The sequence below is a fragment of the Sciurus carolinensis genome, chromosome 5 (assembly GCF_902686445.1).
Source record: "Sciurus carolinensis chromosome 5, mSciCar1.2, whole genome shotgun sequence".
NCBI lineage: Eukaryota > Metazoa > Chordata > Mammalia > Rodentia > Sciuridae > Sciurus > Sciurus carolinensis.
In genome coordinates, this window is record NC_062217.1 from 151,240,452 (window position 1) to 151,264,101 (window position 23,650).

The 23,650-nt window shown below is 44.6% G+C and overlaps 1 protein-coding gene across 2 annotated transcripts in view; it reads left to right on the top strand.

Annotated features, from left to right (window-relative positions):
* The window catches only part of Wbp1l (WW domain binding protein 1 like), a 55,321-nt gene extending 40,224 nt beyond the window's left edge, over positions 1-15,097 (top strand). For both annotated transcript variants that reach the window (XM_047553168.1, XM_047553169.1), the window contains exons 2-4: positions 2,028-2,130; positions 11,346-11,507; positions 12,840-15,097. In XM_047553168.1, coding sequence (XP_047409124.1) covers positions 2,028-2,130; positions 11,346-11,507; positions 12,840-13,582 — 1,008 coding nt within the window. In that variant the 3' untranslated portion in view covers positions 13,583-15,097. The remainder of the gene's footprint in view (positions 1-2,027; positions 2,131-11,345; positions 11,508-12,839) is intronic.
* The last annotated feature ends 8,553 nt before the right edge of the window (positions 15,098-23,650 follow it).

Below are 23,650 nucleotides of genomic sequence, written 5' to 3' on the forward strand. Positions count from 1 at the left end.
GAAGGTGAAGACAAAGGAGAACGCTTTATCATGCATTATTGTCAGAGTTTACAAATAGTTTTTGTGTTTTCTTCTTCCTAAACTCCTTCATACCAGAATATGAGACTTTTAAAGACGAAGAAACGTGAGGGTATGTGGTAGAGACCTGTACTAGGCCAGGGATCTGGTGTTCAGCACTGATGCTTCTCTTTTCTCCCTGTGGTTTCAGGTGCCTGTCCTGTTGCTGCTTGGCTCTTTGCCCTCTGGATGGTCACTGGAGTGCTTTGTTTATGCCTGTGGCCAAGTAGACAGTGTAGTAAAGCCAGACCCAGAGAGGAGAACCCAGCCATGTGACTTGAGTTTCCACTGGCAGCCATCCGCCCGGATGTGCGCCATGGGCAGGGTCAGCTTGAACAGTTGCAAATACAATCCTGCAGTTTTGAGTTTCTTTGCTGAGCAGGGTTTTCCTTCTTTACTCTGAACTTCTTGAAGATAGGAACACTGTCTTCATCTTTGTATGTCTTTTACCCAGCACAGTGCCTGACACAAAGACCGTGTTCAGTAAATGAATAAAGTCGTGTTGAAAGCCAGTATAGAAGATGATTTACAAGTTTCATCACATGCATGAAGCCCGGCATGGTGGTCCATGCCTATAGTCCTGGCTACTCAGGAAGCTAAGGCAGGAGGATGACTTGCATCCAGGAGTTCAAGACCAGCCTGGGCAACACAGCGAGACTCCGTCTCCAAAAACCCAAACTAGCCAGGCACAGTGGCACATGCCTGTAATCCTAGTAACTCAGGAGGGTGAGGCTGGAGGACTGCAAGTTCAAGGTCAGTCTCCTCAATTTAGACCCAGTCTTAAAATAAAAAATAAAAAGAGCTGGGGATGTAGCTTGGTGGTTAAGCAGCCCTGGGTTCAATCCACAGTTCCACTAACTAACTAAAAACATCACATGCATTATGTAACTCAAAGTCCATATTGGGTGAGGTTAGGGTTGCCTGGTAGGGCATTTCATATCTTAAATGTGAAATATATATTAAAATGTCTACCTCCATCTCCATCTACCAGTGCTACGAATAGAATTTGGCAAACTGCTAGATGATTACTCAATAGTGTCCTTTATGTAGCTGTCCCTGATAGGGACAGTATGGATCCTGGATCTAGTTAGGATTCTTAAAAGATATTTGATAAGCAAAAATGATCTAGCAAGTTGAACTTGAACCTGCTTGGGTTGCCCCTTTTTTGAAGAATTTGAGGAGCAATTTTTTTTTTTTTTTAAATTCCTCTTTTGAATCTCACTGTAAATAACCTTGGAGATCCTATTTGAAAGGAGTGACTGACTAAATGGTAATCTTGGGAGTCCCTACTGCATTAATTGCTCCAGGAAGTTTCACAGAAAAGCTGGTTTTATTAAAACATACTACTAATTACAGAAGAATCATTGCTTTCCTACCAGCTGAGTTTAACACAGGAACACAAAATGTTTCTGCTTGGATATAAAGAAAGTGAGGCCACCCTTTTCTATCTTTTCTGAGGGGAACCTCACTGTTTTTTGTTGTTATTTTTCAGTACTGGTGATTGAGCCCAGGTTTGCTTTACCACTGAGCCACATCCCCAGCCCTTTTTTATTTTTTATTTAGAGATAGGGTCTCGCTAAGTTGCTATAGCTAGCTAGCTAGCTAGATAGATAGATAGGGCCTAGCTCAGTTGTTGAGACTGGCCTCGAACTTGGAGTCCTCCTGCCTCAGCCTCCCAAGTCACTTGGATTACAGGCCTGTGCCATTATGCCCAGTGGGAACCTTGCTGTGTAACTTTGTGTGCTAAGTTCTCTTCCCCCTTGATAAACCTATTTGTTTTCTTAACTCTGTGGTTATTGTGTGGTTCTTTTTAACTTTTTTCTTAAGGAGAAAACACTGGTATAGTTTTTGGGGGAGCACATGCAGACAACCAGGAGGAAGGGAGGTAAGAAGGAAAGTAGTGTTTAAAAGCTATAGCTTATAGATTAGTATGTTGAGATGTTTCTTGATTTTTTTTTTTTTTTTTCCAGGATAAGGAAGCCTGTGTGGGTACCAACAATCAAAGTTACATCTGTGACACAGGACACTGCTGTGGACAGTCTCAGTGCTGCAACTACTACTATGAACTCTGGTGTAAGTCCTTGCCCAGGAGGTTCTTGGCATCCCAGGGTCCCGATTACTGCCTCTGCTCATTGGGAAACCATGGTCTGGCCAGTCTTTTCTGATTCTCTTAGGGACAGTGTTGGTGAGTCAAATCTGGTTATGGGTACCTGAAATGATTCCTTTATGGAGGAGGTGGGTTCTGGTGCTCTCTGAATGCCATAGGGCTGAAGACAAGGGAATATGGTCTTGAGCCTCTTTGGAGGCTCAAGCCTGGGGTTCTCCCCGATGCCTTCTCCTGTGTGTTGAGAACTTCCTCAGGCCAGTCCTGAAGCCCAGGCTTGCCCTCTTTGCCAAATGAGGTTATTGCCACTGAGCTGCTGTGAGTGGCAGGTTGAGCTTTAGATGGCCATAATGTCATTTTATTGTAGGATCCATCAGGGCTTTCAGAATTCCCTATAGAGCCTCATGGAGCTGCCTCTGTTTTCTTAGAGTCCCTCTCAAAGCAACAGTCTTCCCCTAGGCCCTGGCCTGTGGAATATTTCTCAAAAAAGGGAGTCCTGAGGTTCAGCCCCGTTATTCCTTCCCTAGATCTCACACTGAAGCATCTGGAGTCTTCTTCAGTGTATCTAATCCGGTATTGTCAGCTAAATGCCACTGGAAACAATACTCATCTTGCCATGAATTTGTTTGCGGCCAGGACCACTTTCCTTATCCACAGTTGCATGATTGTGGTAATGTTGTGGTCTCTGCGGAGCAACCCAGGGTGGCTTCAACTAACACAGTTTGTACTCTGACCTTCCTGAAACTTAGATGAGATGGTGTAGGCTGCTCAACAAAGGATGGGAGGATGCACTGTGGGTGATGGCATGTGCCTAATCCCAGCTACTCAGGAGATAGGCAGTAGGATTCCAAGCTCAAAGCCAGTCTGGGTAAATTGGTGAGAGTCTGCCTCAAAATAATAAAAAGAGTTAGGATGCAGCTCAGTGGTAGAGTGTTTGCCTAGTGTGTGTGAAGCCCTGGGTTCAGTCATCAAAACATGAAGGAGTCCTTAGGGCAGAGAAGCTCAAGGTACTGACCTTGCAGTTCTCATAGCTATCTCTTGAGAGAGGAAACTATTGCTCCTGATTGTGAGCCCCCATCCCTACCTCCGTGTGGACACAAATTTTGGGCTCTTCTGTCAAACTGTGTCACTACTTCTTTTTTTTTTTTTTTTTTTTTTTTTTGCGGTGCTGGGGATTGAACCCAGGGCCTTGTGCTTGCAAGGCAAGCACTCTACCAACTGAGCTATCTCCCCAGCCCGTGGTCACTACTTCTACCTTCACCGTGCCCTCTTTTCCTTTCTCTCTCCCTGTTCCCCCCACATCAGCAATATGACAGAGCAGCTAGGAATGTTGTTTGGTCTGGCAAGGAACTTGGACTCTAGTCTGGGAAGTCTCTCCCTGTGAAATGCACTTGTCTTTTATAGCCAGGAAGGGTCCTCCAAACAGAACCTTTTCCTCACCCTCACCTTTCCCTTTCAAAGACTGAGAACTGCCTTTTAGAGGAATTCCAGGGGCAGTCCAGTGCAAAGAGTTCAGGGCTGATGTCCCCACTAGCCTGCATATATACATATACAGTAACAGAGGAGGGCACAGAATTGTTGAAATTTTAGAAAGGGTAGGGCTGAGAAAACTGACCAAAGAACATGCAGTGCCAAGCAGGTGGACTGACTGTTTAAATGTTTTAAAATGCAGATAACCACAGGGTTCAAATTCCCCTCCCACCCCTTGTTAAAACAAAAAGTTGAAGCTGAACCACAGTTTGTTTTGCCGGGGCCCAGCCCAGGCAGCATCAGTTGTGGAAAGGATTGGAGTTGCTGATGGCCCATCTCAGATTGACAGAGCCTCCTGGGCTGTCAGCAGAGCAGACTCAGGTCACCAAAGTCAGGGCTGGGCAGCTGGGAGGGTGGTGGAGTCCCAGATGGCAGGGAGGTAGTCAGGGAAGCAGGTGTTTCACTCCAAGAACTTAAAGAAGGTCCGAGGAATAGCTGGCTGATTCTCCATTTATGATCAGGGGGGGAAAGGAGCAGCATCTGATGGGAATAAAGATTCCCCATTGTACAAGTTGGTACATGCTTTCCAAGTTCTGGAGGGATGGAGACTATGAAACCAAAACATACCTCTCATTTGTGCCCAACGATGGCTTCTGGGTCAGGAGTTGCCTGGTATACTGTTCCTCTCAGGAGCTATTTTGGTTTTGCTCCTTATTCAGGGCCTGGCCTCTGCTCAAGGTGTACAGGAGGGAAGTCAGGCATTACAATGAGCCATGAAGTCCTCAACAAGACTACACTTTTTATTTAAACCATTCCCTCTAATTGCCTAACTTGGCTAAAAATGTAAAAGTATCAGACTTTGGGGTTGGTTTCCTGCCACCCTTCCTTTGGAAGGAAAAGACTTGAGCCAGGAAATCCTTGGCAGAACTTTCATCAGACAAGGTGCCTCTTTAACTGTAGTTGCCTAAGGAAAGGGCCTGGGGGGGAATGTCATTTTCACCAACCTTATACCTCTGTTGGGCTTAATTTTTTCCCTGTATGCTGTGGTCTGTCACACACGTACACTTTACACAAACACACAAGCACACAGTGACCTTGAGCTTTGGCCAGCAAGCTTTCAGTTTGTTGTAACCTAAACCAGTTACTGGGCCTGTATGAGATGGAACTGAAGATCCTATTTTACCAACACACTGGTTGAGACTATAAAGACCTGGTGGTCATTATTATTACATCCATGCCTTTGCATGACATTTGTACTTTAATTCATATTCTATCATTCAGTCATTTAGAAAATCCTTATTCCATTTTTCTTGAACTTCTATGACATCAGAATTTCTTGGAGTTCTGATTAAAACACAGATTTCCAGGGCCCTACTCCCAGTTTTGAATTCAACAGGTCTGAGGTTGACCTGAAAATTGTGGTTCTACGAAGTTCCTAGTTGATGCTGTGGCCTCTTCTGTGCTAAAATCTGTCGGGGGGGAAACATAAGTTTTGCTATCAGGAAGGTATTTAACAGAGAGAGGAGATGAGACAAGATGTCCACCTAGTAATGTAGAGATGGAATGTATTGGTCAGTTCTGCTGTGAATATTCAAAAGCAGTTTTCTGTGGCTGTACTAGATTCCAGCAGGCTGCATGGAAGAGGTTGCATTTAAAGTGGGCCTTAAGGAGTGGATAGGATTAACACACATGGAGAAGGATGTGTGTCCCCAGACAGAACATCATAAGCCAAGGCCATTTGGGAAAGAACCACTGTTCTAGGGTTTTGGAGCTCACCTGGGAAGAGGGGATATGGGGAACTTGTGTGGCTAGAACTCTCCCAGATGTCTTCATCCCCATCCTCTTATTCCATCTGAGAAACAACCCTGCCAGGTATGCATGCCATCCCCATTTCTTAGGGCTGAGGGTATTAAGGATCAGCTCCATTGGTGGCAGCTGAGTGATAAAGTCAACTTCACCCCATAGCCACTCTTCTGGGGCTCCATCTGCCATGCTGGAAGAAAGACGGGCCCAGGTCATAGTGGGTCTCAAATGGCTCATTGTGCACATTTATTTTCCCTGGAACAGGTAGAGCAAAGGAGACCTGGGGAGTCCAGGAATGTTCTCAAAGTCAAAAAACCTGCAGCCAGATCTCCCAGTTCTCATCCCAGCACTCTTTCTACTTACCAACTACATTTTTCTGGAGAGAAATCAAAGTTGGAATTTCTCCCCCTAGGGTGATGTGGGGTGTAATTTTACTCAAGCTTCAGGTTTCCCCGATTTGGGCTTCTTTGGGGAGAAGAGTGTTTCTGGGCAGTATGATTTCCTGAGGAACTGTGAAGCAGATTGTTAGCAAATCCAGTCAATATTGCCCAACTTATTTTTCATCAGCTAAATTAAATTTTTTAATTTTTAAAATTGACACATAAAAATTATACATATTTGTAGGGTATCATGTGATGTTTTGGTACATGTATAATCTAATTTTTAGTTTGTCTTAAGATGTCATTGCTTCGCTGCTGTTAAAGGAAAGCCCATGGGTATTTGCCACTCTGAACAGTTCACCAGCGGGAAGCTGGGACCTCCTTCCAAGCCTCAGTTGGAGCCCAGCTTCCTAGTGGTCCAGTCCTCTGGACAGAGGCACATTGATCAGAGCAGGGGAGCTGATATCAGCTGACACAGCACCATGTTCATGGCAGGGACTTAGTAAATGGGAGTTGCCTGATTTTCCAGTTAGTTTTGCCAAGAACAGAACCTAGAAACAGACTTTGGACTTATTCCTAACCCATGTTTTTTGTGGAATATTTTGGGGGTTAAAAGGGAAATTTAAAGGAAATTCTTTCTAACTGTGACTGTGCCTGAAACAACAATAATAATAAGGTAGACAACAGCATACATCAGACATAATCCTGAGTACTCTACGTATAGAGATATGGTAGAGGCCATTTCCCCCCATTTTACAGATGAGGGAAGTGAAAACAAAATGACCAGGTTTGTGAAGCTGGGAAATTAGTGTGGCCCCGGGTTCAAATCCCAAGCCACCTGCTGCTTCTTCAGATTGATAGTCATGCTTATAGAACAGCTTGCCTGTCTTTTGGATTAGATCGTAAGTCTCTGAAGGCTTCGTTTCCTAAATCGAGTCCTTGCAGGTGCAGTGGCAGGAACTTCCAACACGATGTTCCTACGTTGGTCTGTGATTGTTTTTAAAAAAAACATGCGTTCCATTTTGCTTAGCATGGCAAATGCTCCCCACAGCGAGGTCACAACTTTAAAAGTGTCATTGAGGAAGAGAGTCTCTGGGTAGATATGTGTTTGGGGAGAATCCTATTTCTGAGTTCCTCTTGTGTGTCTTAAATCAGGTTTTACTTTTTTTTTTTTTTTTTTTTTTTTTTTTAATCAGAGATTGAACCCAGGGTCACTTAACCACTGAGCCACATCCCCAGCCCTTTTGATTTATTTATTTTTTGGGATGTGATCTCGCTAAGTTGCTTTAGACCTTGCTGTTTCTGAGGCTGTCTTCGAATTTATAATCCCCCTGCCTCAGCCTGGGATTACAGGCATGCACCACTGTGCCTGGCCTAGCTTTTACTTTTTAAAACTTCCTGCCTTGTATTTGAAATGTATCTAGAAGATTAAAATCTGGCCCAACTCCATACAGACTAGTTTGAATATTCTCCCTTTTAAAGTTGATGGGTTGCAGCTTTGACTAAAATGACTTTCAAGAGAATCAGATTTGTGAGGGCTAAGTTTGAACACCTGCCTTACTTACCGTCAAGTGGGACCAGCTTGTTAAGGGACTTACCTGTACCCATATTGATGACTCACTATACTGCTAGACCCCTTCTGCTCCCAGGTTAGTTTTCCCGAAGTTTTGATCCACACAGATAATTTCTTTGCAGTCTTGTGTTAGAAATGAAAAGAAATCATAACTCAGTCTGAAACTAATATAACCTCACATAACTGATATACAGTAAGGATAGTTTTTCTTCCCAAAATATCAAATGAAAAGAACTAGGCTAGGACTGGGGGGCTGTAGCTCAGTGGTAGAGCATGTGCTTAGTATGCATGAGGCCTGGGTTTGATTCCCAATAACACAAAACAAAACAAAGAAGTAGGCCGGTGGAATTTCACTGGCCATTGGAGTTTTCCGGTGCTATGTTAGATGTGATAAAGGTAACTTTGCCAAAAGTATATGTTTCAATTGTTCCATTTCTACCCACAGTTGCCATCTGCTCTCCTTAATTTTTATTTAAAGAGAAAAAGATTTGCAAGACATGGTGACTCATGCCTGTAATCCCAGCAACTGAGGAGGCTGAGGCAGGAGGATAGCAAGTTTGAAGTCAGCCTGGGCAATGTAGGGAGAACCTGTCTCAAAATAAAATAGAAAAGACTGGGGGTATAGCTCAGTGGTAGAGAGCACTTGTTTAGTATGCAGGAGGCCCCCCAGCACTGCAAAAAAAAAAGTTATGAAAGCTGAGAAATAATGCCTTAGATCATGTATACTGCAGTATAAAACTTAGAAGTTGGTTGGTTTACCTTTAGGTAAGGAACCACTGAAAAAAATGACTTTGGGGGGTAAGAAATAGATATTGACTATCTTATGGGAGAACTTTCTTTTCTTTTCCTTCCTTTCTTTCTTTCTTTCTTTCTTTCTTTCTTTCTTTCTTTCTTTCTTTCTTTCCTTTCTTTCCTTCTTTCCTTCCTTTCCTTCCTTTCTTAAGACAGAGTCTCACTATGTTGCCCAGATTGCCCTGGTTGGTCTCAAACTCCTGGACTCAAGTGATACTTCTGTCTCTCCCAAGTAGCTGGTACTACAGGCAGGCACCATCACGCCTGGCTTACTCTACCACTGAGCTCAGTCCCAGCACTTTTCATTTTTTATTTTCACTGAGTTGCAAGGCAAGCCTCAAACTGGGATATTACTGCCTTAGCCTCCCAAGCTGGTATTTTACATGTGCCTACCCTAGAATATACTTTTAAAATTGAGCCAGGCATGGTAGCACATGACTATAATCCTAACTATTTGGGAGACTGAGGTGGGAGGATCATTTGAGTTCATGATTTTGAGACCAGCCTGGGCAACATGCTGAGACCCCAATCTGGAAAAGAAAAAAAAAATTCAAAGTAACCCAAAAGTGTAAGGAATTGTGAGATAATGTTGAGTGTAAGTAATACAAAATTTAAAGCAAAAATTGGTTTATATATGATTGAATTAAAATAGATAACATCTATAGCAATTAAAAAAGATAAATGGAGACTTGGCATATAAGGATATTTATATACAACATATTTTAATTTACATCTATGATCATTTTCTATCTAGGACTTCATTGGTCTTATTAAATTAAACCAGTAAGTTGCCTTGTACAGTGGCACATGCCTATAATCCTAGCAACTTGGGAAGCTGAGGCAGGAGGATCACAAGTTCAAGACCAGCCTCAGCAACTTAGCAAGGCCCTAAGCAAGTTAGTGAGACCCTGTATCAAAATAAAAATAAAAAGGACTGGGGATGTAGCCCAGTGGTAAAGTGCCCCCGAGTTCAATTCCTAGTACCACAATAATAACAACAACTCAGTAAACCCCAAGTTTTCAACTGTGTGAATGTCTCAACAGAATTGACACAGCTGCATTAAAATAGTTTGGAAGTCATAGTCTAGAGTTTATAATAATTATTATATAATTATATAAACTATTTTTAAGTTTTTATATGTGTCCCACATTTGGGATGGTGGGACAAAATGACTTAAATCAATGAGAATCAAGTCATAGAAAGAAATCAGGATCATACTTTATATAATCTGCCTTTTTAATTTAATATCAGAGACTTTTTAGATGTCAAAAATAATGTTCATTTTTCAATGATTCATGTTATTTCATTGTATTACTATTTTCCAGAGGATTTGAAAGACCTATCTCTACATTAAATTATTACATTTAAAAATAAAATAAAATCCTTCTAGGTGCGGTTGGTGCTTGCCTGTAATCCCAGAGACTTAGGAGGCTGAGGCAGGAGGATCACAAGTTCAAAGCTGTTCAAAGCCAGGCTCACAACTTAGTGAGGGCCTATGCAATTTAGTGAGACCCTGTCTCAAAATAAAAAACAAGAAGGACTGGGCCTGGGCCTGGGCCTGTAGCTCAGTGGCAGAGCCCTTGTCTCGCATGTGTGAGGCTTTGGGTTCCATCCTCAGCATCACATAAAAGTAAAAACAAAATAAAGGCATGCTGTCCATCTACAACTCAAAAAAAAAAAAAAAAAGTGCCAGGGATATAGCTCAATGGTAAAGCACCTATGGGTTAATCTCCAGAACCAAATAATAATAATAAAAGCCAATAAAAATAAAATTAGAGATAATTTTAAAACCTGATTTATTCCTGGTTATTTTCATAATCCTACCACTTAAAGATGTTATTTTTTTATTTTTCCTTTTACTATTTTCCCCTATGTGTGTGTGTGTTTATTTTTTTAAGCAAAATTGTTCACTAATTTAAAAAGTATTGAAAAGTCTTTTCTGCCTACATGTAAAAATTGGGGGATTTCTTACAATGGAGTTTGTGGAGATAGCTTAGTGAGAAATGAGGGCCATGGACCTTCTCTTTTTCCTCCGCCCCTCCCTGGAGTAGGAGGAAGAAGGGGAATCTGCTGATGGCCCTTAGTATAATGCAACCACAGAGTGAAGGGAAGTGGGGGTACACTGTGGCAGGGGGAGATGGAATTCTACTAGATTCTAGGGAGAGTACAGGAAATCATTCACACTCTCTAGGGAAGAGATTGACTTGAGGCAATTAGAATTTTCCACTTCTGACTTTAGGGATTCTGCATTACAAAGACATACACAGTAGAGAAAAAAACCCTGGTCTTTTTGATGTCAAGAGAACCCTAAGAATTACTTTATCAGGAGTCCCCGCAAAGCCCCTTGTAACTGCTAATCTTCTGAGTTCGTGTGGGGAGGGGAGAGGGGCACCAAGAAAGCAATGTGTTTTCTCTAAGATTCCTTAAAAGAGGAAGAGCACACTCTACTAAAAGATGAACATATATAGTGCCTGCAAAACCTGAACCACAGGGGCTGGGCTTGTGACTCAGTGGCAGAGCTCTTGCCTCACATGTGTGAGGCACTGGGTTTGAGTCTCAGCACCACATATAAATAAATGAATATAAAGGTCCATCAACAACTAAAAAAAAAATTAAAAAAAAAAAAAAAAAAACTAAAACACAGGACCAATTAGTGGTCCTAGAGAGATGCCTTGGCACTTCTTCCCCCAGCGTCCCTGGAGACACATTGGAGTGAGAGACTTCCTGTACTGTCATCATTTTCACATTGCTTCCCTCTTCATCCTGTGCATCTTTTGCTCTGGTACAAACTTGTTTTTTCTTCTTCTTTTTTTTTTCTTTTTGGTAGAATCCAGGGGTATTCTACCACCACGCTACTTCCCCAGCCCTTTTTATTTTTAATTTTGAGACAGGCTCTCACTGAGTTGCCCAGGCTAGGCTCAAACTTGTGATCCTCTGCCTTAGCCTTCCAAGTAACTAGTATTACAAGTGTGTGCCACCACACCTGGTTTGGCAGAAACATTTATGAACACACAGCTTAAACATAAAATAATGGGATGAGGTCCAACAGTGCCAGCTTCAACCACGTGGGCACTGTCCAGGGACCTCCTTGTTTGAGAGTTACCCCCTCTGGCTGGTACTCGCCGTGTGTACATGTCTCTCTGTCTCACCCTCCCAACTCCCCAGGGTTCTGGCTGGTGTGGACCATCATCATCATCCTGAGCTGCTGCTGTGTCTGCCACCACCGTCGAGCCAAGCACCGCCTTCAGGCCCAGCAGCGGCAACATGAAATCAACCTGATTGCCTACCGGGAAGCCCACAATTACTCAGCGCTGCCATTTTATTTCAGTATGTACATCAGAAACTGTCATTCCCAACCCTCAGCTGAGGAGCACAGAGACAGGGCCTCTGTGGGCACAAGGGAATTTGCCCCCCTAACCCTACATAGAGGGTTACAAGTACAGGAACAGGGGCCTCCTTCAGCACAGAGAAGCAGGTATTCTGAATGTGGGTCCCTGAAGCTTCAGGTCCATTCCAAAACTCATGTGCCTGGGTTCTGGCCAGGTCTGTGTTTCTGCAGCAGAAAAAAAATGAAATAGAAATTTAAGGCAAATAGTCAGATGGAGTATAATGTGAGTGAATTGAATTTGGTGTTCAGTGGCCTGAATTCCTCCTGTTTTGTTTGCTGCTATGTGATGTGCCCCACAGAGGGGATGCCATGAAAGGGGCAGCTATGGGGAGGCACTGGGACTTTCTGAGAACCAAGAAACTTGGTGACTCACTGAAGAACACTGCCTGAACTTCCCAGGGGTTCCTTACATGTGACCTCTCAAATGGTCCATGGAAGTCCAGCTGGGCAGCTTGTCCTAAACCATTCTGCAGTGCAATCTACAAAATAAAAGAGTCAGAAGTGTTTGAATTCCACATCTAGAAGGGTTAATTGCTTAGCACAGTGCCTGGCATACGTAAGTGTTCAATAAATGCTAGCAAGTACTGTTATGTCATCTGTGCCTTAAGATATTCAGAACATTTAAAAGGTAACTCACCTGACATGTTTTCAATGAGCCTTGGATGACAGAGGCCCCTTGCCCTTGCTGGTAACCACTGATCTTGCTTTGAGTCAATGTGAGGCTTTGTCTGTCTTTCCAGTCACACTAGTGTGAGACAGACAACAGATTTCTAACTTCCCAGAGAGAAACCCTGTACATAATATATCTGGAAGAGTGAAAAAAGAAATAAGTGGTCAGAAAGTCTTAAGTTAGAATCCCTGACCCTGAGGCCTGAGGATAGATGGAGGATACAATCTCAGCAAGGAATATGAGACCTGTATGACTGTGGAAACAGGTTCATTCCAGGCAGAAATTGGTTCTTGGCCATCTACCACATTTACCTAACCCTTTGCCTTAATTCCAGGTAGGCAGGAAGTCCTTGCTTATGAAGCAGCACTAGGGTCTCTCAGATGCCAAGAAGCTGGATTAGGTCAACCCGAACTGTCCTTCTTTCTCTGCACATTTGCTCACAGCTCTCTCCCCTGCCCATAACGAAGAGCCAAAGCTACCATATGGTGGCTCTGCTGCAGGGGTGGTAAGGGGCAGTGCATAAGTTTAGTATGAGTTTTGCAACCTGTCCTATGACAATGGCCAGTGCAGTAATTTTTTCTCCCTACCTCCCCATTTTTAGGGTTTTTGCCAAACTATTTACTACCTCCCTATGAGGAAGTGGTGAACCGACCTCCAACTCCTCCCCCACCATACAGTGCCTTCCAGCTACAGCAGCAGCAGCAGCTGCCTCCTCAGTGTGGCCCTGCAGGTGGCAGCCCTCTGGGTGCCGATTCCACCAGGGGTTTGCAGGGGATGCAGAGCAGCCCCTTGTCTGGGCCCAGCAGAAGCAGCACAAGACCCCCAAGCATCGCTGATCCTGAGCCCTCTGACGTGCCAGCTGACCAAGCAGCCACAAAAGCCCCTGGAATGGAGCCCAGTGGCTCGGTGGCCGGCCTGGGGGAGCTAGATCCAGGGGCCTTCCTGGACAAGGATTCAGAATGTAAGGAGGAGCTACTGAAAGATTCCAGCTCTGAGCACGGCAGTGTACTCCCTGATAGCAAAGACAAGACGCCTGGCAGACATCGCCGATTCACAGGTGACTCGGGCATTGAGGTGTGTGTGTGCAACCGGGGCCACCATGACGATGACCTTAAGGAGTTCAACACGCTCATTGATGATGCTCTGGATGGGCCCCTGGACTTCTGTGACAGCTGCCATGTGAGGCCTCCTGGTGACGAGGAGGAAGGACTCTGCCAGCCCTCTGAGGAGCAAGCGCAAGAGCCTGGACATGCCCACCTGCCGCGGCCACCCGCATGCCTGCTGCTCAACACCATCAATGAGCAGGACTCGCCAAACTCCCAGAGCAGCAGCTCCCCCAGCTAGAGTAGGCCCTGCCTGCACCCAGGAACTTGGCAGAGCAACCAGGGTAAGGGAGACCCACAAGAGAAGCATTAAGTGACTTTCAGAGGAAGTGGTACAGCCACTTTTTTTTCCTTCTCCTCTCCTGCTTTTTCATACATCTCCAAGTACAGCTTGGGGTGCGGATGCCTCTCTCCCACAGAAGCACAGTGTTGTGGAGGGCTGAGAAGTTGGTTCCATGACTCATTCCTCATCCCCACTCCATCCCCTTCTTCCCCCTTTTCAAGTCATGTCTCACCTACCTGCTTTGGTCAGAGATGTGTTTTAAAAGCCCCCAAAGAAGGGGACCGGGACTGTGCCCTGAGATGATTCTTGGTGATGTAGTGGATTTATCCTCTGGTTTTAGTTTAAGAGAACTTTGTTGTGTCGCAGTCCAGGAGAGGCAACCCATCTTGGCCCTGGGTGAAGAAGGAAGCCCACAGAGGCCTGGGGTTTGTCAGGTGTGGCTGCCAGTGACTGCACAGCCAGGATTGAGCTAATTCTATGGGAGGATGAGAGCTGATGGACAGGTTGGTAGGAGGCTTGTTGATCTATCAAATTCCAGGTGACAAGAACAATGTACCACTGTGCATCCTGGAGGGGCCCCTTCCTTCCCAGCAGGCTCAGGTGTGGAAGTGTAGACTAGACTGCCTTCTCTTTGGTTTTTCTTTTTAAAAACCAACAACAAAAGCCAGCTAGAAACAAGAACCTTACCAGTGGACTTGCAAGAATTCTCTTCTGGACAAGGGAAGTTTGTGCTCTTTCCCAGGTTGGCCTTCCAAGAGCATGGCTGCAGTTGAGCCAGAAGGCAATATTTGTGTGTGGGCTTGGGGTGGGTTAGCTCTGAGCAGTAGGCCCTAAATCTGGGAGTGGAGATAAGTGCAGCTTCCTGCATCTCTGCCCTTGGTCTGTGCCCACACTTGACCAGTGTCCTCGTCCATCCCAAGCACATGGTCTGCAGGACTTGGTATCTCCTTACACTCTAGAACAGATGGTCTGAGGAAGCTGTGGGTCCTGGGAAAGGCAGCCCTATAGCCTGGCTCTCACACAGTATTTTCTCTTTGATTCTGAATAAGTCTTTTGTTGTTGTTGTTGTTGTGTGTTTGATTGTTTGTTTTAAACTGACCACTTAGAAGAAATCCTTTGGTTATCTGTGGTTCTTATGCTCTGTCCCTGTCCCTAGCCCATTGGGGTGGGGTGACTCACTTTTCTACAACCTATGTAAGGAGTCTCTGGCCCAGGTGGGATGGTGGAGGCACCCTCCAGAAGGACCACAGGATCCTTATTAATGTCGTCTGGTTTTGGACAACCAGTTGAGCTTTGATAGGACAACTCTGAAAGGAGAAAGCGATCAGCTGCAACTAACATTCCCCATCCATCCCTGTTCACATGATGAGTTTGGTTCTTCCCCACTTTTTAATGATGATAGTCAGACTAGGCATTGATGTTATAGTAAAAAAGGAAAAAAAAAAAAAAAAAATATATATATATATATATAAACAGACAAATCCAAGGTTGTGAGGTGAATGAGTGTCTGTTTGGATTCCACAAAACCAAAATCCATGTTGAACAAAGTTAAGTTTGTACACGATGACTTTGAATGACCTGCAGAGTGTGTGTGTCCGTTGTGTGTGAGCCCCATGCCCTGTGTTCCTGTGAAGATACTTTGAATGGCAGCCATCCTGCTCACGTTAACCACACGTCAGAAGCAAACATGGCCCTCTCAAGGTAATTTATTTTATGCATTTACTGTTTACCGAACAAATGTCTGACTGTGTACTCGAGTGTATTTGGCAGCATTGTCGACGGCGGCCCCCGTGTTGCCTGAGATCCTGCGCTCAAGGTAGAGGTTCCACTCTGCTCATCACTGCAATTTGCACATTGCTCCGTGGACACTCAGAGGACTGTGTTCTGTTCCCTGTCAATGGAAGCGTGCTGTAGACCTGTTTGCCTCCCTCTGCTACTCCTTGCCTTTGGTCTCAGCCCCCAGAGGGACAGAAGGCAAAAGTGGAATTCCAGACAGAAGCTTGATTGATTCTTCAGTGACAAGCTTGGACTTGCTGTGGCCCAGACATCAGCCTGCCCAGGATCACCAGGAGGCACTGTGGTGTCTGCCAGTGTCCTTCCTTTTGAGTTCAGTGGACACAGGCAAGCTGGCATGTGGCCAAAGGGGGGCCAGAGCACAGCAGCCCTCAGATACCTACCTTCTACCTTCCTTTCAAAATCTCCAATAACTCACTGAAGTGTCTCCAAGGAGAACAAGTTTTACCAAAATGATCCTTCTTTATTTAACTGATCAAGTGGATGAATCTGACCCTCTCAAGTTTCTTTCCCCAGCCGGGAGCTGGTCTGAGTATTGACTATTGGCTTCACTGAAGCATCTTACCCTGAAGGCCTGAGAAGAATCGCAGAGGCCAAGCTGGGCTTAACTAGTGAGCCACAGTCTGGCCACAGCTGCTGGAGGCTTCCTGCTCAGAGAGGGAGGGACTTAGTTGAGTCTGGTTTTCCAGATGAATGAGAAGGAAAGGATTGGTGGAGGGTTTGGTGCTACAGTCAGAAGATTTGCAAATGCTAACACATTCCTGTGTGAGGCACATCACCATTTGTCAGTTATTGTGAATATGTGTATTTTAAGCAATAAGATTCAGCTGGTCAGATTTTTCTGGGCAGTCTCAGTGACGCATTTCCTGTGCTGTGATTGTTTTGAAGACAGAGTGGCTCTAACCACTGTGAGAAGCCCAAATAAAAATTAATCCCAAAAGTTCTATGCTTTTTTCTTGCACCACTCTGTTCCTTTTTCCTCTTCCTCAGACTTCAGGAGTCATACCTTAAGATCTCAAACGCAAGCACTTTTTCCTTCACACAGGGACTGAGCGGTGTCACGTAGCAGTTGAGAACAGGATCCTGGGCCAAACAGAAACCACAGGACCAAGGGCAGACTGGAAGCTGCTGCTGAGTGCACATTTTATCCTGAGCAGTTTTCCCCCAAACTGTTTCTCCTTCTGATGTCTGGAATACTTTGTAAAGCCCCACAGATAGGCTAAAATTAGACCCAAAAAAGCAGAAACAAGTTTTGTTAGATGCCCCATAGCTAAACATGACATTTAAAAGGCAGCAAGCACTCCAAGGTCTCTCTCACTGATAGGACAGAAATGTGAGTGGGTGCTTAGCCTTGGAATTTTTTTTAAACATTTTTTTCGTTTTAGATGGACACAATACCTTTATTTTATTTATTTATTTTTATGTGGTGCTGAGACTCAAACTCAGAGTATCACACATGCTAGGCAAGTGCCCTACCACTGAGCCACAACCCCAGCCTATGGAAATTTTAATATACAAAATATTAGAACTGGACACATGCATGCCTGTAATCCCAGCAACTTGGGAGACTAAGTCAGAAGGATTGTAACTTTGAGATCAACCACAGCAACTTAGCAAGACCCTAAGCAACTTAGTAAGACCCTATCCAAAAATAAAAAATAAAAAGGACTGGAGATGTAGATCAGTGGTAAAGTGCCCTGGGGTTCAATCCCTAGGACCAAAATAAATAAGTAAATAAATAAATAAATAAATTTGTGTGTGTGTTACCTACTTTGTGCCCAGCATGATACTGGATACTAGGGAAATACAAATAAACATATAAGACAAGGCTCCTACCCCTTAGAATTTCAGTTATAGTTAGGAAGACGAACATACCCATGTGAAATACTAGCCACATTAAGTAAGCTGAGGTGGAGTAAGTGGTACAGTTTCCAAGATGCCAATGGCAGTCAGAGGTAGTTTGAGGTCTTGAATGCCAAGCAGGGAGCCCCAGAACTGAGTTTTAAGTAGCGGGGGAGCCCCAGTATGCCAGCATCTATCATTGTGTTCCAGCGTTTTCCTAAGACAGTGAGACTTCTTTTGTTCATTTTACCTTTTGCTTGTTAAGATTCCTCTTAAGGCTAGGGTTGTGGCTTAGTGGTAGAGTGCTAGCATGTATGAGGCACTGGGTTCAGTCCTCTGCACCATGTAAAAATAAACAAGACAAAGGTATTGTGTCTATCTACAACTAAAAATATTTTTTAAAAAATATTCCTCTTAGGCTGGGGAGATAGCTCAGCTGGTAGCGTGCTTGCCTTGTAAGCACAAGGCCCTGAGTTCGATCCCCAGTACCGCAAAAAAAAAAAAAAAAAAAAAAAAACAAATATTCCTCTTAGCTGGGTGCAACTGTGCATGCCCCTAATCCCAGTGACTCAGGAGGCTAAGGCAGGAGGATCACAAGGTTAAGTCTAGCAGGGCAACTTAACTGTCTCAAAATTTAAAAAAAAATTAAAAGGACCAGGAAAGTGACTCAGTGCTAGAGCTCCCCTGGGTTCTGTCCTCAATACATGTGTATCATTCCTATTCCTGCCCTTTTTTTGGTGAGTACCAGGGATTGAACTCAGGGGCACTCAACTACTAAGCCACATCCTCAGCCCTATTTTGTATTTTATTTAGAGACAGGGTCTCACTGAGTTGCTTGGCACCTCGCTGTTGCTGAGACTGGCTTTGAACTCGTGATCCTCCTGTCTCAGCCTCCAACTGGAGTTATAGGCATGGGCCACCACACTTGACTCATTCCTGCCTTTTTAAAGGTAACGTCTGAGTGGTCTGAGTGGTCCGAAACCAGAATGGCACAACTTTTATGGGCTAGTCGCAAGATGCCGTGTGCCCAGGTCACTGAGTTCCTCATTTCTCTAATGAGGTCTGACAGCTGGTTGTCTTGGTCCCAAATGACCACTTTCAGGTGGAGACAGTACCATGACTGAAAGCACAAGACACAGTAGTTTTGATAAACAAGAATTTCAGGAAACTCTCCTTTCTCCAGTTTCCTGTTTTCAGCTAGTGGACAAAAACCAGGGCTTGACTAGGGAGGAGGGGGAAGTGGGCGTGGCTGGCTGTTGGCTGGCTCCTTGCTGAACCTGTTGGGAAGAGTTGTGGGTCTTGGGAGGTGTTCTGGTTTCAGGTTCCATCCTGGGGGCAAGTGACTGGCCTAACTAAGAGGTAAGCCTTTATGGAGCACTTACCATGTGCCAGGCATTGGGAATGCTGATACCTTAGGCCGGGCTCCTCTTCAGAAGAGCTGATGATACCCCGGAGAGGAAGAAAGGCACATCAGCAGTGTTAGTGCCACTTGGCACAGAATGGTGTGGATAAGAACTTATCCACCTGGAAGTTCGAGGCAGGCTTCCTGGAGGAGGTGACTGCTCCCCAGGTGAAAGGTGCAAAGGGAACACTAGGCACAGGTTTGCCCTGCAGACTCTTGAATGCCACTATGTCCCAGATGCTGAAAAGCACAAAAAAGCTTGGGAGGCTTAAATCAGGAGACGGCACATGTTGCATGGGAAACAGCAAGTAATTTAATCTTTCTAGGCACCTGCATTCTGGAAAGGCAACAAGTGACACTGGAGAGAGGTAAGCAGGTAATAAAAAGTTTTTAACTTGTCTTTTTTTGTGTTCCTTATTGACAGTTTACACAATGCAAGGTCTTGTCTAAGCATCTTAGTACCTACATTTTCTTATTTTAGCCTCAAAACAGATTGCTGAGGCATAGCCTTATAATTATTGCTGCAGTGGTAAAGAGATTGAGGCACTCAGAGGAGTGAACTAACTTCCAGGATCACACAGCTAATAAACAGCAGAGCCGGCATTTGAAGCCACATCTTTTGGGCCCAAAGGCCATTAAATAAGCCAGGCAGTGAAGAGCAGGATGCTCAGGAGCCCTCAGAACTTGGGACTTTCGTTTCAAAGGTGGGAGGTAACCAAAGAAAGCTGTCTAACCTTCAGGAGTTAAAGCTGTTGGGATCTTTGTATCTTTTCCTTGAAAGAGTGTTTTGCTCTTCCTCAAAGGAGATAAAAATAGAGCTTCCAATATTTGTGAGGGAGAGCAGATTTTTGTTTGATCTGAAATTTCTCGCTGTTTAAGCCAGTTCCTCACCATAGTTTAATATTTCTTCCATTTCATGTTTTCTCACAAAGACTCCAGAAACACAATCCCACTGGAAAAATGTTACAAAACACTCTCTGTGTGAGCCATGAAAAGAGTTTGTCCCTGGGCTCTCCACCCACTTCCCAGCTGTCAGCATGCCTGGCTCTAGGTGGAGGCAGCCCAGGGGCTGCGGGTGGCTTCGGGATGTCTTGCCCAGGATGGACCTATCTGCACACACCTGCTCCCCCTCCTGCCCAAGCTGGTAGCTTTGGGGAAGTCTGTGTAAAGTCTTCAGAGAAGGACTTATTTTGTGGATTTGAATGATTAATCAATGATGAGGCCAATGTTTATTAAGTCTCTGAAAGTATTTCATAGATTCATCTTTGATCCTCAGAGCAACAGTGAGGTTGGTCCTATATGTATACACACTTCAGCCCCCATATTACAGATGAAGAAATGGAGATTTAGGAAGGCCAAGGCAGGCCTGGGGTTGTAGCTTCGGTGGCAGAGCACTTGCCTAGCATGTACGAGGCACTGGGTTCAATCCTCAGCACCACTTAAATAAATAGTGGGCTGGGGAGATAGCTCAGCTGGTAGAGTGCTTGCCTCGCAAGCACAAGGCCCTGAGTTCGATCCCTAGTACCGCAAAAAAATAAATAAATAAATAAAATAAAGGTATTGTGTCCCTCTACAACTAAAAATATTTAAAAAAAAAAAAAGGCCAAGGTAGTTGCCCATGATCATTTAAGTTTGTGACAACCTGTGGAGGATCTGTTTTCTCTAGCTTGACCTCATCGCACACAAGGGACTTGCTACTCACAGAGTCCTTTGTGTTTCATCCTTACCAGAGCTTCAAATGATGGGCAGCTCAGGTGATAAAGTGACCCCACTTTACAAAGAGGAAGCTGAGTTTCACAAAGTTAGCCATGGGCCAAAGATCCAGGGCTAAGACGAGGGGCCCAGGAGCCTAGCACCTGGGAATTCTGAGTTCCCCTTACCCAGGGGTTTACCCCCACACTCTGGCTGGTGCCTTGGACCTCCAGAGGTGGGCATGTGTTTGTGTATAACCGTAGAGGGACTCCCCTGCTTCAGGTTTTGTGGCCACCAGAGACCACAGAGACATTGACTCACTAACCCACCCATACTCACACCAGATTACAGGGGAAGGTCACAGGGGAAGGGACTCTGGGATACTGATTTTCCAAAGGACAGAACCCTGGGAGGGTTGACTTTTCTAGCTCACTAATGCTGATCAGTAAATATTCAAAAATTTTATGAGCTTCATATTAAATGGCCAATAAAAATAAACTACATAAACCCACGATTCAATGTATTAAAAACAAAGGTAATGAATATATAGAGTGGATTGCTTTCCAATTATTTTACTACATGATTATTATCTATACCCTTCCAGGTATTTATAAATCAGCATGGTGGAAGTATTACATGAGGCATTTACCATATGAAGTGATGTACCCACAGAATACACATCATAGTGGTCCCATAAGATTATAATGGGGTTGGTCATTGCTATCTCCTAGTGACATTGTCGCTGTAATCATGTACAATGCAATGCATTTCTCATGTTGGTGGTGATGCTGGTAAAAACAACCCTGTTTAGGTATATTTAGGTGCAAAAATACCATTGTGTTAGTTATCTACAGTATCGAGTACAGTAACATGCTATACAGGTTTTAGCCTTGCTGACTGGGTTTGTGTAAGTACATTCTATGATATTTGCATGAGGAAACTGTGTAGGGACACATTTCTCAGAATGGGTTCCATGCATGACTATAACAGTAAAGAACATATAATGTAAAAAAAAATCAATGAAATGCTACTAAGCCTCTCTTCCCAATTCTATATTCAGTGACATCACATTGGTAACTATGGGCAAACACTACAAGTCAGGGGTGATCTCCCAGCTGAGTTGGTTCTGAAACATTTATTTACAAACCCACTATTGGTTGAGGACAATCTGAAATTGAAAAGGTGACTGTGGGGTCTTGGCAAGGACTTTCCAGCTTCCTTCTACATAAGGGGATAAAGTTGATCTATTTTTCACTGGTCCAAGGCCCTTAGTTGCATCCTTTCATGTGTCTAATCTACTTGTCAGGTGGTAATACACTGGATAAAGAATAGGAGAAGGCTCAGTCTTGAACTCCAGAGATACAGAGGGGGGCTGTGTCCCTGGGGGATACTACACACACTTCAAGCCCAAGCAGATGCTCAGATGCATCTGGGATTCAGTACTGAGGGACAGAAGTTGTGGGCTAAAAGGGGACAATCATGGGTTGGAGTCATGAGACAGCTTGGAGGAAGGCATTCACTTTGAGCCTCAAGGGGGCTCAAGGATCTAGTGACATAGATCAATGGGGAAAAGGCTTTTTTATCCAGGGGAGGGGCAGTTTGGGCAACAAAATTCATGAGACCATTTTCCAAGAGGACACAACTTTTCAGAAAGGTGTTGTCCTCTGCTAAATATCCTGAGAACTTTTACATGACCTCCAGGGACAGAGGAAAGCATGGCTGACTTCTCATGTTGCATCTTTGAAATCATGGGTTCTGGTGCCAGCCTGCTACTAAGGAGCAAGTCTTGGACATATGCACATCCCTCCACAATAGCCCTCTGTTTCCTCATCTTAAAAATGAAGGGATATTTTCTCATTTCCATGCCGTTCAATGTTGATTTGATAGTTGGAGACTATTCCAGTTAAACTTACCCACTGCTTCTATAGAGAACATGGGCCTTCTGCAAAGTATTTCTCTCTTCATCACCTACTCTACAAAATGCCTTTCAAATTCTGACCAATCTAAAATACTGAACTCCAGCTCATCCTGCTCCTCCTTGCTTTGAGCTGAGGGTAGCTTGGCTCTAGTCCAACAGCCAGCTGGGGCAGAGAACCCTAGGAGAGAGAAGGGGGAGACCTCCAGCTTAACCTTTCCCTTTAGCTCACAGTGGTGTCAGCATCTCTTAGGCTGCTTGTGATAGGGTGGGTGGGGGTCAGCCTCAGTTGCCCACGGATTCTCCTTCAGGCTCTCGCTCTATCTGTCCCCATGTCATTCTCTCTCAAGTGCATGTACACAGTATTGGTGATCAAACCCAGGGCCTTGTGCATGCTGGGCAAGTATTCTCCTACTGAGCTTCATCCCTAGCTCTTTTTGGTTTTTGTCTCCCTAAGTGGCCAAGGCTGGCCTCAAACTTGCAATTCTCCTGCCTCAGCCCCCTGAGTAGCTGGGATTACAGGTGTGCACCACCACAGCAGGCTTCCTTTAGGCTCTTTGGCAAGGTCTTGGGGTCACTGGCTTGTGAAGGCCAAGACTGAGTTGGGGGGAATAGGAAGGAATAGTTCACAGGCAATGGATTAATAAAACTCTTTTGAAGGATGAAGGTGCTGCTGTAATTGACATCCTGTCCCTCTCCTTTGTCAGGGCTCCCTTGATTTCTTCTTCCTGAAACTCAGCCAGGCAGACTCTCAGCCTTGTGCCCTGCTAGCCCTTCCAGAGTCTTCTGTCTCATAAGAGGGGACAGACTGGGTCATTGATGACTCTATTCTGGTCTGGCTGGTGTCAGGGAGCTGAGTATGGGGCTTCTCTCTAGGCTAAAGGGAGAGTGTCATTTTCTCTTGGGGCATCTTAGGACATCCTTCATTTGCAGACTGGTCAGTGGCCAAGGTTTAAAGATGCTGCTTTCAAGGTTTAAAAGAGTCTGGGCTCCGTCTTACAGTGAGGAAGCATTTCAGACTTCCTGGGTTTTTTGTTTTTTGTTTTTGTTTTTGTTTTTCAGGTTGTGTTTGCAGGTTGTTTTGGGGATTGAACCTAGGGCATTCTATCACTGAGCTACACTCCAAGACCTTTAAAACAATTAAAAAAATTTTTTTTGAGACAGGGTCCTGCTAAATGACCCAGGCTGGCCTGGGACTTGTGATCCTCCTGCCTGAGCCTCCTGAGTTGGCAGGGATTATAAGTATATACTACGACACCTCACCTTCCTGGGTTTTTGAGTGTGGAGAGTTAAATTCAGGCACTGCCACAGAGGCAGCTGTAGAAGACCTTTCCTAGCAGAGTTTACCCCAAGGAAGGAGGAGAGAAAGGGACATGCTGGC